Consider the following 18,110-nt stretch of genomic DNA (forward strand, 5'->3'; position numbering starts at 1 on the left):
TTCACAGTTGGAAGCGCCAGGGAGAAGCAGGTAATCCTGTTTTGATGGGTGGATTCTATTCTGCGTGTCTACACAGAGCCTTAGAGGATCGGCTAGGAATAATGATTTATTGTACCGCGTGGCTGTCAGAAAAGACAGCGCGATCGCTCTGCTGACCGCCGCGTAGTGAGCACGCGTTCACCCTGCAGGTGATGGCTAATTTTGGCCAGCACCCGGACAGTGGTCGGAGCGTGTCAGGCTCGGGATTGGCTAGCTGCAGGTGCCTTCCGCCAGGGGGCGCTGTGGCCTCGCAGCGTCCAGGCCGTTGCGTTTCCGGGAACGCGGGTCCAGCGCCGCCATAGCTGCTGGGCGCGCGCGGCGCCTGGCCCGTCGCTCCCGTTACCGGGGCAACCGCGGCGCCTCCGGTGTAAAGGCCCAGATCATCTCTCCGCGCCATTTTCAAACTGCGGAAGGAAGCGCCGGGCGGGTGGCTGAAGCGGAAGGGGCCAGCCAGGGAGACGACTGGGGAGGGCGATGCGGCCGCAGGCAGAAGGTGAGCGGGGCGGGCCCGCCGGCCGGGCTGGGCGCTGCGGGGAGGCCGCGCGGCCGCGGGAGGGAGCGGGCGGCGCTGGAGGGACGGGCTCGGGCGCGGGCTCTGTCCCTGCGGCCCGCTTCCCGCACCCCTTCGTGCGCGCCGGGACGGTGAAGACGTCGGCCCGAGACTGGGATGGGGCCTGGGAGGCTGGGCCTCGGAGTGGGCCGGGCCCGCGGGCTTGATCGGTAGGTTTAAAATACCGATGCGCGCGGTGTAAGAACGCTACGAGTCGTTTTGTAAACAGTGCCTCAAAGCGGCTTGGCCCGGTGCCTTCGGAAAACGTTCTCTCTGCTTTCCAGTCTCCACTGTGTTGAGTAAGAAAGGACTCAGGGATGACCTCAGTTAATAGATTCGTTGTTGTTTGGTTTTGTTTTATAAGCCCTTGCATATAAATAAAATGCATTGGTTTTCAGATGTCCGCCTTCCAGGGCTAAATAGTTCGGTAGTTCTGAATGTGTCTATGGGTCTAAACGTGGATGTGGCATGCCCAAACCTAGCCTTGTATGTTGTTTGGCTAAAGTCTGGTGAGTATAGCCACAGTGTTTCAATCCAGGATACGGGAAGATGATAGGCCGAGAAAGCCTAATACTGTACATATTTTTTGTCTTCCCTGGTAGGATTTTAATCTAGTTTTATGTATTGCGGCCCTAGCCATGATGTTTTAACTTATTTGTATTCTCATTCTCTCCTTCCCTTTACCCCAAAGCAAGCTGTGAGGAGGAATTATTTCCTGGGTAACCAACAAAGAGGGAAAACATCCATGATACACTACTAGTTCGAGTATGTCAAGTGTATTTCTGATGTCTGCAGAGGTTTCCCTAAAACACCGGACATCAGACAATCCCTCTTATGGAAGGAACACAGAAAGCCCTTGGGAAAGCCTTTCAGAGAAGAGTTAGCACTGGCCAGGAGAAAGATTGTAGGAAACAGTAACCAAGGAGAGGTACTAGTTTAGAAGTGATTTATTAAGTACAGAAATCAGAGTGCTGGACAAGACTCAGGAGACTTGGCATCCAGTATCAGCTCACCTACTTATGGCCTGGTGATTTGGATAAAAGCTTTTCTGGGGGCAAAGATGCCATTAGCCTTTTATTTGCAGGGTTGCCTGGTGGTAGTGGTGATGGTGGACTGAAGGTCCAGCTGGGCAAATGTAGCTTGAAGTTTGATAGATATGCTACATATTAAAAGGGTTTGTAATGACTAGGAGGGATGGATGGAACGGACCCAACTTGTTAGATCTCAAGGGAAGAAGCTTTTACTAGTTTCAGAAGGGAACCATAAAAGGGGAGGGAACATTGGCATTTTGGGGATTCAAAAGAAGGGGAACCAGACATTGTAGACAGAATTTCTCTCAGGAGGTCATTGCAAGTTTCTGAAATCTCTTCTTTTTAATAAAGGCAGGACAAATTGGTTTGGGGATTTCTGAAAGCAATGTCTTATAGAATCAAGATTGAATTGTATATACCCCCTTCCTTGATGGTACTGGGTGTTGAACCCAAGGTCTGGTGCAGACCAGGCCAGCGCTGTACTATGGAGCTACACTCCAGTCCATTTTGTTTGTTTTGTCTTGTTGAATTTTTGATTCTCTTAACTCCATTGTAAAGTGCAGGTTATTTTTTCCTAAAGTGAACTTCAATCATTGTGTGGCTTTTTAGTCCCCTTGTCATGGGATTAAGCCTTTAATCTTAAGGAGCTGCTGAGGGACATGAAGGTAGCACTTGCAGGCTGACACTCCCTCCCCTTCCACCAGGTACAGCAGGTGGAGGTGAAGATGTGTTGCCTTCTCTCCATTGCAGACTTACCTGAGAGAACTCTTGTGACACATGAGAGGGCAGAAGCTTTCTGTGGTTGAGGCAGTGCAAACACCATCTGGCTCCATGGACTGTGTTAAATAGAGCTGCATGAGAGTTATTGTGTGGCTACCTTGGGCTCATTGGAAAGGACAGCCCTGTTTGTCACAGGAAAGGGATGAGGAAGCATCTTAGGGGCAGACTTGTCAAGAATTCAAAAGTAGTGTGATGAGTGGTTTTTCTCAGTAGCCTCATTTCAATAAATTCTTTCAGCCATTCCGAAGACGAAGGGACAGAAGAAAAGCCAGCTTCACATCTAAAGTGTTATAGATCGTTGGCAAACTGAAAACTGGACATAATGAGCTCACCATTCTGACCGAGTGCAGGGAGAAATAACGCCATCTCCTAACTCAATTAATGAAGTGCAGGGAATCAGGGCACAGTCCATGTGTCACTAGCATCATGGCACAGGCTTCTGGAGAGCTGCCTGTCTCTAGACATTGTACTCTGATAAGGCTAAGGACCAGACAAAAAACACAACCAGGAGGCAGGGAGAAGGGCAGAAACTTCAAGCATCTCAAAAGTCAGCTGTGTTTTAGAACAAGGCAGGGATAGTGCAGGCTTCTGCTTGCAGGATGGTTCAACATTGCACGTATTCACATGCATTTGTACTTTATCAATTGTGAAAAAATAACAGATCTCAAAGTTATTTGGGAATGGGTATGGTAGTATACATCTACAATCCCAGCACTTGGGAGGTTGAGGCAGGAGGATCGTGAGTGGGAAGCCACCCTGGGTCACATAGTGAGTTCAGGACCAGCTTAGATTACAAATCTACACACCCACACCTTGTTTTAAAAAAAGCTTTTATCCAGATGTGGTGACACACCTGTAATCCCAGCACCAGAAAGGCTGAGGTAAGAAGATTGTATTGGAGGCCAACCTGGGCTACATATGAGTTCAAGGCCAGCCTGAACTACATAGTGAGGTCTTGTCTTAAAAACAAAAGCTTTTATTTGGTTTGAAACCATGAATACCACTAAGTATGTTTAATTAAAGGTTAGAAAAGAACAAAATTTCTAAAGAATTATCTTTGGATAACTCCATTTTAGGACAGATTAATAGAGAATATAGTTATAAATACTTACACAAGTTTAAAAAGTGTACACAAGTATTTAAGTTCCTTTTTTAAAAAGCTGAAGTGAAATTTACATGATGAAGTATGTATTTGAAAAGCTTCCATAAATGTTTGCACCATTCCCTCCGTCAATTGTATTTTTATCACCCTAGAAAGTTCTTAACCCTGGTAGGCAATCTCTACCTCAGTGGGTGACTGTTGAGCTAATTTCTCTGCCCATAGTAATTTTACTAGGTTTTGAACTTCATGGAATTATACAGTATATGTGTATGGCTTCTGTTGCTCAGTAGTATTTCTGATATTCATCCATGTTGTTGGTAATTATCAGTAATTTCACACTCTTCTTTCCTGGGTAGTATTACACATACATTGTGGTCTATCCTTTCTAAGGTTGATGTTTGGCATTTGGGTTGTTCCCAGCTTGAAACTATTATAAATAAGGCTACTGTGAACATTTTTGTCTTTAGTGGGTGTTTGTTTCATATAAATACTGTTCCAAATCTTTGCCAACTTCGGGTATTGCCATTTCTTTTCATGTTAGCCATTCTAGTATGGACAAAATTTATGCTTTTAAGTGATTTTAATTTAAATTTCCTTGGTCTTGAACACCTTTTCCATATACTCTTCCTCTTCAGATTTTGGGGGGGGGTAAGGCACCTATTCGTATCTTCAGGACAAGTAAATTTTATTTTTAGCGTAAATTTTCTCATTAGTTGTTTGTTTTATTGAGTTATAAAATAACTTATATGAGTTATTCCATATAAAAATTCGTTCTAGGCTATTATGTTTTCAGGCACTCTTTGGTTTGCATTTTTCTTTGATGACCAATGTTTTTAGTTTTGATGTAGCCTGTTTATTAATAGTTTAGCTTATAGCAAATAGTAAATATTTGCTCAGTTTTCCTTTTATGTTGTGTGCTTTTAAAAGACTCCCCTTTAAGAATTCTCTCCCTACCTTAGGCTCTGAAAATCTTTTTTTTTTTTCTAGGCTCTTTATTATTTTAACTTTTATGTTTAGGTTTGTGAAGAGACAGTATTTCAATGCAACAACATGGAGAACATAGCAAAGGATTTAAATCATTGTAAATATTTTTAAAGACTGCCTGAAGAGGAACAAAAAATTAATTGTTTCATATTAAAAGAATCTATTCTTTTTGTTATGAAACAACAATAGTAGGTATAATCATTCTTTTCTTTTAGGACTTTAATTTTTGGAAGTGAGTAAAACTGGTTTTGGAGGTCAAGATGACGACAGCTGCAGAGAGAAAGTATATTAATATTAGGAAAAGATTGGATCAGCTGGGGTACCGTCAGACTCTGACAATCGAGTGTTTACCTTTGGTAGAAAAGCTGTTCAGGTAAAGATCAAAATACAGTTCTAAACATATATGATCCTTAAACCACTTGTCTAGTTTCTGATTAAATGTTTTGTTTCATTAAAGAAATGAGCAGAGTTGAAAAGTCATTAAATCATCTGAAGTTTACCTTTTTTTCCTCTGATTTTAATTCATCTGCCTCAGTCCAGAATGTGTACACTGCAAAACTCCCGGTGTCACCTCTCACACTATACTCAGAGTAAACATTTTGAGAGTTTCTCTGAGCAGAAGTAGTTTGGAATACTTTTTATTGCAGTGTTGGAGATCAAATATCTCATCATTCTTTTCACTTCCTGAAGCAGATGTGGAAGTCCTTTTTGGTATCTATGAGGTGTGATCGAGACGACAGTGAGTGTTGCTGCCAAGTACTGTCAGCTGCAAAAGCAGGCTCATGAAAACACTACCATGTATCTACCCACCTATCCACCAGACCCGGCACCATGTGACAACTCGCTCTTACCTAACATCAGAATAAGCATCAAGCCCTTACCTCTAAGGACACAGTTTGATTTATTTCACTTAAGAGTATGGTCTCAAGCTGCGCCCATTTATTTATAAATACATCAATGTGATCATTCTGTATAGCTGAGTAGTACTACATTGTATAAAAATACCACAACTTTTTTATCCATTCCTCAGTTGATGGGCACTTAGGTTGTTTCCAAGATCTGGCTAATACAAGTTCACATATATTTTTATCACATTTCATATGTTGTGGATCATTGCGATCATACAGTACCTTAAGTGGAATGTTCTTTGTGATTTTTTTCTTTTCCATAAGAGTTATGTTGGAGTAGTTTGAGACTTGAGCAGGATTTACAGGATTTTACAATAGGATGGAAAGGAGAAGAATGAATAAAGCTGCTTTGTGATCTTTAACATGACCTCCCAGACCTTTCATGGCCTAGCGCCTGGTTCTCCCTGCAGCCTCACCGCCGCCCCTGCGTGGAATCACTTGAAGCTTCCTGGAGTCGTGTGCGCTCTTGCCCTTGGTCTCTCTGCATGCTGTTCATCTGCCTGCAGAGTCCCTTTCTCCTTGCTTTCCCTTGCCCTTGTGCCTGCTTAGCCTCTAAGTTTGTGTGTCCTCTAGTGCTGTTTCACAGCTGTTGCATTTTCCTTAACATGCATCATTATTGCACACTTGTTTTTGTTTTCCTCAGTGCAGACTTTGCGAAACCAAAGTCTGACCCCTGCTGGTTGAGCATGTAGTGGGCACTGAAGTATTTGTTGAATTTATAACACAGTTTTAAATCTTTTTGACAGATTATAAAAGGCAGGTTTTACAGTGGTGAGGACCTTTTTGTGTGTCCTCCTCAATAACTTTTTAGTGGATGATGTTCCACTGGTCTGTGTCCTTAGAGGTAAGGGCTTGATGCTTATTTGGTGTTTCTCTTGTGCTTAGCATATTAGCAGACAGTAAGTATTCACTCAGCAAATAAATAAATTTCACATGTTCAGGAAACCTGGAAAATGAGCAAGAAGGAAAATTCAAAGATAATTCAATGCATATGATTTTATAAACATAATTAGTTTTGTTTTGAGAACTTATTTAGCCTCCACACACATACATAATACCTTGAAAGAACCCTAGTTTTCATTTTTCTTTGGAATTTGATATCTTTTAACATTAAGGTATATTTTAAACCTTTGAGAAGTATCTATTAGAAGATGATAAATTTACAGTTTTCGTTCTTCAATTTTAGTGACTTGGTTCATACAACAGAAAGCCTTCGACAAGCAAAATTATCTTCTGTGAAAGCTGAAAAGGAAAGTGCCAATTTTGATTTTATTTTGGAACCCTATAAACTTGAAAATGCAAGATTGAATAAAGAAAATAATGAGTTATATCTGGCATTAATGAAACTGAGAGAGTGCTCAGAGCAAAATATTAAAGGTAAATGAAAATGTAATTTCTAGAATGCAGTATCTTTGCGTGTCTTGTTTTATATGTAGAAAGACTATAATTACAGTCTAATTTTCAAACTTAAGATTAGAAAAAATGATAGTCCTTTAACAACTTTGCTTGTTGCTCAGACAGAATACCTGACTTTCATAACTTAAAAAAGAAAAGATTTATCATTCGTAGCGGTTTCAGTCTGTAGTAGGCTGGCTCTGATGGAGAGGGGCATGGCAGGCAGCAAGCAGCAGCCCTCAAGGGAGGAAGAGGGATGTTTAAACCCTGCCAGACTGCCCACAGCGACGCATCTGTTCCCGCCAGGCTTCACCTCCCAACACGCCCACCCAGTTATAAACGACCTTTTCAGTGACTTGATCCACTGCCCCACACCCATGATCCAGTCACCTCCCAAACTAAACTATGTAGCAAGACCCTGTCTCAAAAAAATAAAAAACAAGGCAAAAACCAAAAAAAGTGTTTCAATCTTCTTCATTTTAAGAGTTGAAAACTACATTGAAGAAGTGTGCACGTGAAACAGCAGATCTGAAATTTCTAAATAACCAATACGTTCACAAACTCAAACTGTTGGAGAAAGAGAGCAGAGCTAAAAATGAGAAAATTCAACAACTTCAAGAAAAGAATTTGCGTGCTGTCGTACAAACTCCAGGTAAGTCTATTCCTTCTCAAAACAAAATTTGTTAGGAATCCTCATGAAAACAATATTGAGAATTTTTCTTCATAAAGATCTGTTACTTTTTTTCAAGTACAAATCTAACCTTGGCCAGGTGCTTAAAAGATAAATTATCAGTGTGTTGTAGGCCAAAGCAGGATCAATGTGTCTATTAAAAAAGTTACTTTTACTATTTGTAACATTAATTAAAATATTGCCTACCAGTTCAAGTTATAGCATGACTTTATAGTACTTAAAACTTTTGGTTATCTGATCTTTTGACACTGCTAAAATAAGCATATTTTAATTTTCACTGCCTTAAGCTCTTTACTTGACAGTTTTCTGCTAGAGATGATACTTGAGCTCCTAATAGTGAACACCACAAAGCAAACTCAGCTTTTAATCTTGCCAAAGCCTAATCCCCATCTAGTGGAGAAAGAGATTAAATTGGAGCACATAAGCCAAGCAAGTAGGTTTAGAAAACTTGTTTTATAGCCATGTCTTGTTGAGCTTTTCAGGAATATGTTGTTTAGAGAGCAGGGCGGATATTTACATGTAAGGAAAAAGTTTTTATTAAGATGTAATATGATTTAGAGATTCACTTCATTTAACAAAAACTAACTGGAATATTTAATTTAATAGTGTTTTGTTTCTTAATTTTTAAGACATGATTTGTTTTTAAGGTGGAAAGAAAAGAAGTATTGCCTTCAGACGCCAGCGGATGCAAATCGATGAGCCAGTCCCTCCCTCTGAAGTCAGTTCTTATCCAGTTCCACAGCCAGAAGACCCTTACATTGCGGACCTCCTGCAAGTGGCTGATAACAGGTGCACTGGGAGCTGGGGTTAGAGCTCAGTTGTAGAGCGTGTGCGTAGCTGCACAAAGCTCTGGACCAGTCTCCAGCTCTAGTAATAATAATAATCTAATATTCTTTAAGTTAATTGATCACTGATGAGCTGGAAGGAAAACACTAATAGGAAGCCTTTTATCTCCTTGTATCTCCAGTATCTAGCACCGAACTGCACAGGCACTCAATGCTTTCTTAATGATACAGAATATTTTTACTTAAGCAAAATTTGGAACTTTAGTTTCAAATAGATAGTATATCTTGGGTTTCTGTCCATACTTTAAAATAATTTAATGCCATCAAGAACTTTTTGCAGCAGAGTTGTTTAAACAGTTTCATTTCTAAGTTATTTTTTATAGGAATCTTCTCTACTTCAGATTTATTTCAAATGCTAATTGGGCATAAATAGGTTTATAACTAGACTTGAAATTCCTGTCTCATAATCCTTCTTGCTCTGTATTTATACTTTCTTAAATAGGAATCAGATATAAGTCACATTTAATGAAAATTCATTAAGCCTCTCGAGCAGTGCACTGTGCAAGTGTTGCAAGGGTATAAAGATGAGTAAGGTGGTGCTGCCTCTTTCGAGAAGCTCATAGTCCAGTGGTAGAGATGAGACCAGAGAAATGCATGGATGGCTGTTTACAAAACTATGGGAACTCAAAGGTGCAAATGAGCCAGCACTGGGGATACTATGGAGATAGCTGGGAAAGCATTCACACTGGGATATACTAATGGAAATAGCGCACATAAGCACTTGGTAGACTATGCTGAGAATATGGAGGAGTATTCTGATTTATTAGTGTTAATAAATACTAATCTTTAAAAAAACATTGGTTGAAGAATTGGTTAGGATCTCTTCACTCAGTTCTTCTCATACAGTGTTGTGTAGCTGTATTTATGTAGTTAATAATGAAATACTTTGTGTTTTAATCTTCTGTTAGTTATACCTAAGATTGTCAGGGCATGTCCTAGTGTTAAAGAATTATTTAGGCTGAATTGGTGACAGTAGTCTTTTGATTGTCTTGTTATTTTTTAGTTTGCACACATACATTTGTTTGTGTTTGAGTCACTCATGCATTTAGGAGTACACTTGCATATACACATTTCTAAATCAGACCAGTAGAAAACTTTGGTTCCAGAAATAGTAGGAATAAATGTGTTCAGCCTCACTCCTCCATTCTATAGAAAAAGCCCTCTTAAAAGTAGACTTGGCTTCAGGCTTTATTACTCCAGTATAAAAACATGTGGTGTCGTGCTGCAGTAATATAAATGCATTGGATACTTGTAGAATTGAGCTAATTTTCACAAAATCTTCTTTCTCTTAGAATTTACAAATTTCAGAAACAGTAGATGTTTCCAAGTACTTGGAAAATTGCAGTTATCTCAATATTTTTCTTCTTTCCAAGGTTGCGGAGTAGTGTATTAGACAATATAGGTCTAACTGACATCCTAAAACAACATTTTAGTCCCTTATTTCACTTAATGATGTGCGAATTTTGAACTAGATTGTCAGTTTCATAAACCTGAGGATTAGCAGCAGTATCCCCAAGAGGTGTCCTAAGATCAAAATGCAGTAGTATTTTCTTGCATAATGCATGTTTCAAATTATTTGCCAGTCAGTTTTTAATCTAACAAAATTAATTCTCCAAGATGATATACTATATTCATTTTGAGACTTTGGGATCCTTTGACACAGCATTGATCCCTCAATGAGAAGCAAGAAGCGTAAAATTTATAAAATAATTAGTTTGATTTCTTGCTGTTTTTCTTCACACATACATTGACATCAATTATAAATGTCTTGCAGGATCCAAGAACTTCAGCAGGAAGTCCATGAGCTGCAAGAAAAGTTAGCAGTGATGGAAAGTGGTGTGAGAGATTATAGCAAGCAGGTAGGGTTTTTGTTACCTGGCTGTTTGGTGTTGAGATGGTTATGCCCCCATCATCTCTAGAACTGAGTTACACTTTATATTACTGGTACTGTTTTTATACAGCCTTCACCTTTTCCATCATTTTGTGAATTGAGTCAATAGAATGACTCAGATAGTCCCTTTCCTTCATTATACACTGAAATGAATACATTTTCATTTTGTTTTGTTTTTAGTTTAGGTGAAACATTTGTCTATCCACATATGTTTTATAATTGTATTTATTTTCTTATTCTTGTAGATTTTATTATCTTGAACATGAATGTCTTAGGAAATTATTCTTTTGTGTTGAAGTTTTAGTGTGTTTTCTCGGAAAGCTTAAGTAACTCGTAAGGCAATTTCTTGATGAAGTAGGGCTGACTGTGCATCATAGTCATACCAAGCTTTGTCCTTCACACTTTCTGTTGACATCTTGGCTAAATCATAAGATTTTGTTCTCAACATGTTTATTCACATTTAAATTGGATAACATTTTTCATTTTCTGTACATGGTGGCATTTTTTGGAGTGAAAGGATCTGTACATACAAATATAAGTGATAACTTACCTGTTAGTATAAACTGTTAAGTTTTTAAAGTACTTTGAAGATTATTTGCATAAAAGTGAAATTTAAAAAAGGAAATCATGTCAACCCATAATCTAACTTTGTGGAGAAATGTTAAAAATACCAGATATGCAGGAGTTGAGTTATTACTGGTATTTTTCAGTTTATAATTACACTTTTACCACATTTGTTGCAAATATTTCATGAACATAAACTGACCAATCTTTTTACCATCTCTATGAGGTGACTGTAGTATTTAGAGAAAATCGTTTGACCATTCTGATTGAAACCACCAATCTATTGTGATGTTAATCTTAGTTGAGCCCACTTTGCTATTTATCAGTTATGACAATTATTCGTCTTTTACTTGAGTTTATTTTGTATTTCTCAGCACATATTCTGAATTTTGCACACTAGGGCATAGCGAAGGGATAGATTGCATGCTTACCCTGCCTAAAGCCCTGGATTCAATTCCAGCACCAAACATAATAGCAACAGTTTATAATGCCTTCCCTTCTCATGCTGCCACCTGGAAAATACACTTATTTTTACCTTTAATACTGGACCAGGGTTATAGCTCAGTGGCACTGCGCCTACCTGCATATACAAGATCCTGAGTTCAATCCCCGGTACAAAAAAAAAAATTAGCAATATTTATACTCCAGCTCTTAATAGTAAGGGGTTGTTGTTGTTTCTGTCCAAGGCCTAATTGTTCAGATTCATCCCCAATCAAGAGTTCCCTTGTACCTCATAGTCCTGTCATACTGAGCCAATTCTAGTGCCTATAAAATATCACATTGTTTTTGACTTTTGTGTCAGTGCCTGGAATATCTCTCTTCTCTTAGGTTTCTTTATAATCCTATTAGACATATTTTAGTAAAGTCTTTGATAATTTCCACAGACACGCATATCCCATGCCAACTAAATCTGTTAGCTATGGGTGGTCCGATGGCAGTGGGTTATTAGAACTTATTAACATTAATATCACTAAAGTTGGTATGTACCACCCCCCCCCCCACTGCTAAATTTGACTGGCTTAAAAAAAAAAAATCTGTTAGCTATTTTGATGCCAAATATGTATTTCCTTCCTCTATTCCTGAAAGTGAGAAACCGTGTTTTCATTTATCTTTTTATGCCTAGTTTTGTGCTCAAGACTTACTTTTTGAATTGAATGTTTTGGCTTTTATTCTTCCTTCCTTTTCTTCGCTAAGAAAGCCACAGCTTGAAAGATAGTGAATTTTTCCAAATTCTTGGATATGAATTATCACCAGTTCAGTTTGTAGTTATGTAACTACTTTTTGGTTCTTTATCTGAATTAAGTTAATATCTTAGTTAATAATTAAGTAAATAATTAGTTAATAATTAAGACCCCACATGCCTATCTTTTTTCATATCGAGAGTCAGTAGCAACAATTTAACTTGCTTTGTGTTTTACATTTATTCTGTATTTATTCCACCAGGCACTGAAGTAGTTGAGACTCAGTTCCAGTACTTGAGCATGTATATAATCTACTGACAAGTTTGTGTTTATATAATCAATTGTTTATTCTTAGAAGAGGGGAGAAAAACCCAAAATTAAAATAAAAGGAAAATACTTTTGGAATGATACTGACATTTTCTGAATTACTTCCTTTTACTCTGCATATATACATTATGTAATGAATACAAATGTGAATGTTAAACTCTTGTATACATCGTAAAACATAAGAAAAACGTGACTGAGTAAATGTTCAGTTATTAACCATTTGGCTCAGAACCAATATTTTTAAAGTGATAGCTTGACTTTGTGTCTGCAGATCGAGCTACGAGAACGAGAGATAGAGCGACTGTCAGTTGCTTTGGATGGCAGTCGCTCTCCAGATATCTTGTCTCTGGAGACTAAAAATAAAACCAATGAAAAGGTGATTGCTCATTTAAATGTACAGGTAATAGCTCTTACCATTATTTCACTGTATATATAAAACTCTAGGTGTTTATAATGGTCTCTGATTTGTAAAAGTGACAAGGCTGTACATTGACGTATTTATAATGGAAGAAAATTTAGTAGAGCCCAAGTATGTAGAAGTAGGGTGCAACTATTCACAAATCTTGTTCTTAAAGAATATTTAACAAGTCAGGAATTAAGGCACATCGTAATGGTAAAAACTTAGAATAAACGGTGGGCACATTATGCTCTTCAGTTTGTGTCTTAAAAACTGAATATATGTATTTAGAGAAAACACTTTAAGGAACATAGCAAAATGTACTAGCAGAGTTTATCTTTGTGCAATAACATACCCTTCTTGATAGCTTTTTATATTGAAAGAGATGGTTTTAATTATGTAATATAAATATGTTATATATTATTGACATATATAGGAATATGTAATACATAAATATATATATATATATACACACATATATGTGATTATACATCTTTCTCAAACCTGTAACTTGCATTCACTCGTGCCATGCATTTGACCTGAGTTGAAAGAGCAGGAGAGTTCTACACTGTGTGATATGTGACCTTTAGACATTTAGGTATGTCAGCACTGCCTCAACTGTAACCAGAAAGTATAAAAAATACCAGCACTAGCTCTAGGGCAGTGCTGTCCAATAGAAACATGATATGAACCAAATACATGGTTTGAACTTTTCAGCTGCCTGTTAAATAAAAAGGGAGTACTTCATTTTAATAATGTATTTATCTTGCTGTGTCCAGAATCTTATTTTAACATGTAATGTTTTTATTTTTTCCTTAACCAGGACTTTGAAATATTGTATGTATTTTATATTTGGAATGCATCTGATTTTGGATTAGCCAGACTAAGTGCTCAGTAGCCACATGTAGATGAAAGTGGCCACTCTATTTTAAACAGCACAGTTTCATGTCATCATTGTGATATGTCTGTGTCATGTTGCTGGATATTGTGTTGGGGGAGACGTTCACATAGGAGACGTTCTTTCTTATTCTTCTGTACAGAAAAGCAAAGCCAGTGGGTGTATATTTTCATTAATGTGTAGGCACATATTGTCAGTTTTGCAAATAAAATCAGTATTTAAGTTTACAAATATAAAATAGTTATAGTTTAATTTCATTATCTTCTAAAAAACAGATTTTAAAAATATTTTTATAGTTCTGGATTTAAGGTAATTTTCCAATTCATATATCTTACGATTATAAATTCAATTTAGGTTGACTTCCTTCAGCAAGCTAATAAAGACCTGGAGAAGCGTATTCAAGAGCTTATGGAAACCAAGGAAACAGTGGCAACTGAAGTAGTTAATTTAAGTAACAAAAATGAAAAACTCTGCCAGGAATTAACTGAAATAGACCAGTTAGCACAGCAGCTAGAAAGACATAAAGAAGAAGTGCTTGAGACCGCTGATAAAGAACTCGGGGAAGCAAAGGTAATCTGCCTCGTTGTGAGAGTAGGGATTAATTCTGCCAGGACACAGTGAAGCCTGGGCCCTTTTGATTCCATATTCAGGTTTTTGATTTGTTTTGTGTATGTGTTTTTCATTTCTTTTGATAATTCAAAACTTTCTTAAGGATTGTTTACAACCTCTAAACAATTGCATTTGTTCTAGTTAAGAGTTTTTCAAAAACACACATATTCTTGAATAGAGCTCTTAACTCTGTCCTGTTTTCTTGAAAATTTCTATGAAGCTTGCTCTGTAATTTTTTGCTCAAGAACCGTTTAAAGATGTTTTAAAAGTCTGTGCTGTTGCCCACTTGCACAACAGATTGGCTTAACAGAAGATTCCGTTAGGCTATGGCTGTGTTTTCATTTTGGCATTTTTACCCTCCCAGTTGCGATAAAGGTGATCCAGATTGATGAAAGCAGGTGGAGAGAAAACAAGTAGCATGATAAAATTAGAAAGCTCAGCACCATAAAAGATATCCTAAAAGTCTTACCAGAATATGGCAAAAAAAGATTCTCAAGTGCCCTTTTCTTTCAGGGGTTACAGATAGGTCCCTGTAAGCATTCAGGATATTGAAAGATCAAAGAGAATCCTTAATTTGCATCCTCTTCACTGAAACTGAGTAGGAGCGCTACAGCCTCAGCTCTAACTAGTGAGAGAAAAACACTAGAATTACTACACAGTGGTGTAGTAATAGTATTCTTAGGCTTCTGGATGTTTACCTAATAAACTTTTTTTTCCTAGAAAGAGATTAAAAGAAACCTCTGTGAAATGCAAAATCTTGAAGAAACCATGGCAAAACTTCAACTGGTGAGTTGATACCATATTGTAATAATGACATTTTAGGGGCTGGGGATTTAGCTCAGCGGCATAAGCGCCTGCCTTGCAAGCAGGCAGTCGTGAGTTCGATTCCTGGTACCGATAAAAATGAAAAAGGACCAAAAAAAAAAAAAAATGACATTTTAAATAAAATTTTCTGTGCTTTATTTTTCATATGATTTTTATTGAAATACAATTTACATGTCATAATATTCACCACTATACAGTGTTTTTAGTATAGTCACAAGGTTGTACAACCACCATGACCATCTAAACCCAAAACATTTTCATCACTTTAAAAGAAACCTCATTCTCTTTATCAGCCACTCTCCATTCTCTGCTCCCCTAAAAACCATTCTTCTAGTTTGTATGTATTTGTCTGTTCTGACTATTCAGTGTAAACAGAATCATGTGTGTGTGGCCCCTTGTGTGTGGCTCCTTTGTCTTCGCATATTTTCAGGTTTGTGTACCTTCTAGCATGTGTACATACATTTCTTTTTACAGCTTATATTCTACTGTATGGACATAAAGTTTTATATTTTTATAATTCTTTAATCTTTTATATAGTAATAGGTTTGTAAGTGAAATCAGCTTCCAAAAATCTGTTGGAAATTTAACTTTGTTTAGATACTTTAAGATTTATTAATTTATTAAAGTTAAAATCAGAAATTGGTAATTACTTGATATATTTGCTATTAGTCCACTAAATAGTCCACTTTCAATAACTTTATTTGGTATGATGCAAACCATTTTCCTAAGTCATACTACTTGTTGTTGTATTCTTCTAATAAGAAAAACAGTAATCCCAGCAAAAAGATAAACACAGCATCCAGTCCAGCACCAGCAGAGAGAATATCCTGCTGACAGATTGAAAGTGGGTGGTCACCTGGAAAACTGAGGTGTTTGTGTTACTGTTTTTAAAAACCTGTTAAGTTGGATGTTTCTTCAAAGAGTAGGAACAAAAACATAGATACTGATTTTCATGTGTTCTCATTGTATATATTTTTAATACAGTTTAGCTGCAATGTTCTGGTGACATAGTCAGTTAAAAAGGAAATCATGTATTGATATGCTGGTACGTGGTAGGTGCTCAAATACTTGTTGATTTTTGTGTGTCTAAATATAATGGCATGTTATATCTTACCACTGCCCTCTTTAAACATCAGCTTTAAATTTTTTTATTATACAAGTACATATTTTTTAAAAAAGTAGCTCAGTGTGCTAAAAACAAATAAAAGGAAACTCAGCTCTACTAATTCTACCATTCCCAAAGGAATACTGACAAAATTTGGATTTTTATGGTGCTTTTGGCCACAGTTGATAATCAACTTCAGTTGATACTCTATTTGATTAATTTAAGTGAGTTCACACACACATAAATGAATTACTGTTATATAAGTGTGCTTATAAAAATAATCTATTTTAAAGCCTAGCGTTGCTGGCACATGCCTATAGTCCCATATACTCTGAGGCAAGAGGCAAGAGGCTGAGGCGAGAGAATCACAAGATCAAGGCTGGCCCATGCAACTTAGTGAGACTTTGTCACAAAAATAAAAAGCCCTGGAGATGTGGCTCAGTGATAGAGCGCTTGCCAGGCAAACATGTTTGAGACTCTAGGTTCAATCCCTGTTGCCATCTCAAAAGAAAAGTGAAGTTCTCTAACATTTTTAAAAGTTATTAGAAATCTTAATTAAAGTATTAAAATTTTCAGGAATTAGACTTATGCCAAAAAGAAAAAGAAAGACTGAGTGATGAACTCCTTCTAAAATCAGATCTGGAAACTGTTGTTCATCAGCTTGAACAAGAAAAGCAAAGACTTACCAAAAAAATTGAAAGTTTTGCATTAACAGGTAAGATGAAAAATGTTAATAACTTAAAAAATGATTTTGATTTGCTCTTGATATGTTAGTTTTCTTAGTAGATCTTTCATTTATTCAATTAATATTCGTTGAGTGTTTACTATGAATCAGTAACTATATTAGATATTGTACTATTATAGTAGAAATCTTTCTCCCTCAAAGAGCTTAAGAATTCTTTCTATTTTTGACTAGTTGGTTGGTGCATTGGACCCTGCCTAAATATTTTGTAATAGAACTAATCCTTTGAGTCATACTTTGTAATTAATCCACTTATAATAGAAATAGTCTTTAGAAAATACAATTAAAATTAAGGCGATGACCATTCTGAAATAATACAAAATTAAAGTACAGAATCATTTTAAGTAAATGTAATCTGTTTACCTAAACGCTATGCTTGGCTATTTCTGTTTGATGACCCACTTAGCTCCTCAATCCACTCAGATTAGTTTCTATGCCCACATTATCAACAAAACTGCTCTTGTTAGCTCGGCAGGGTGGCTCCTGTATTCCCAGCAGTCTGGGAAGCTGAAGCAGGAGGATTACAAGTTTGAGTCCAGCCAGGAAACTTAGCAACTTACCACATACCTGTCTCAAAATTTAAAAAGGGCTAGAGAGAGAATTTAGGGCAGAAGCCATAGATTCAATCCCCAGTACCACCAGAAACAAACAAAAAATACGAAAAGCAAAAAACAACAAAAAAAACCCCTGTTGTTGTTGAGATCATCATTCAAGTCTATTATGCTAAATGTAATATACACTTTCATTCATTAGTTTGTTTGCCTTCTCATCATTAACACAGTTGCCCTTTCCTTCTCCCTCTCCTACTTTGGTCATTCCTTTTTGGGGTCAGTTTCCCAGCTCATCTTCCATTTTACATTACACACCATTCATTTCTAGCTTTTAGCCTACTTCCATTAGCATAATTAATATTAGCTATGATTTCTATGCTTGAATCCTCAGCCATTGTTTGGCATATAGTAAATGCTAAATACATACCTATAGAATGGATGCAAGAAGAGTGAATCAGAACATATCAAGAATAATCCTTCCATGCCTCAGAGTTCTAGTGAGCACCCATTAAATTAGGTTGAACTCCATGAAATTGCCAGTGCTGTAATTAGTTACTGTTGACTTATGAAAAGATGATTTCTGTGATAAAACCTAGTAATGATACTGATTTGGAGAAAAACCTGAGTTATTTTGCTCTTTGTTTATATATGTGTATATTATATTAAGTTCAAGCTTAATGTTAAATTTGTTCATA

At 37.1% G+C, this 18,110-nt stretch overlaps 1 protein-coding gene across 4 annotated transcripts in view; it reads left to right on the forward strand.

The window, feature by feature from the left end:
- Nucleotides 1-340: 340 nt before the first annotated feature.
- The window catches only part of Cep135 (centrosomal protein 135), a 91,128-nt gene continuing 73,358 nt past the window's right edge, over nucleotides 341-18,110 (forward strand). The window contains exons 1-10 of one of the 4 annotated variants that reach the window (XM_063240501.1): nucleotides 341-532; nucleotides 4,702-4,859; nucleotides 6,581-6,771; nucleotides 7,274-7,441; nucleotides 8,128-8,269; nucleotides 10,100-10,184; nucleotides 12,560-12,688; nucleotides 13,938-14,153; nucleotides 14,913-14,978; nucleotides 16,699-16,837. In XM_063240501.1, coding sequence (XP_063096571.1) covers nucleotides 4,747-4,859; nucleotides 6,581-6,771; nucleotides 7,274-7,441; nucleotides 8,128-8,269; nucleotides 10,100-10,184; nucleotides 12,560-12,688; nucleotides 13,938-14,153; nucleotides 14,913-14,978; nucleotides 16,699-16,837 — 1,249 coding nt within the window. In that variant the 5' untranslated portion in view covers nucleotides 341-532; nucleotides 4,702-4,746. Of the gene's footprint in view, nucleotides 533-611; nucleotides 760-4,701; nucleotides 4,860-6,580; nucleotides 6,772-7,273; nucleotides 7,442-8,127; nucleotides 8,270-10,099; nucleotides 10,185-12,559; nucleotides 12,689-13,937; nucleotides 14,154-14,912; nucleotides 14,979-16,698; nucleotides 16,838-18,110 lie in introns of those variants that run through there. The other 3 variants (XM_003471589.5, XM_013154486.3, XM_063240502.1) reach the window with 3 other exon arrangements.

This window comes from Cavia porcellus, unplaced genomic scaffold, assembly GCF_034190915.1.
Source record: "Cavia porcellus strain 051 isolate PalLab524CR breed Dunkin Hartley unplaced genomic scaffold, mCavPor4.1 scaffold_30, whole genome shotgun sequence".
NCBI classification, from domain to species: domain Eukaryota; kingdom Metazoa; phylum Chordata; class Mammalia; order Rodentia; family Caviidae; genus Cavia; species Cavia porcellus.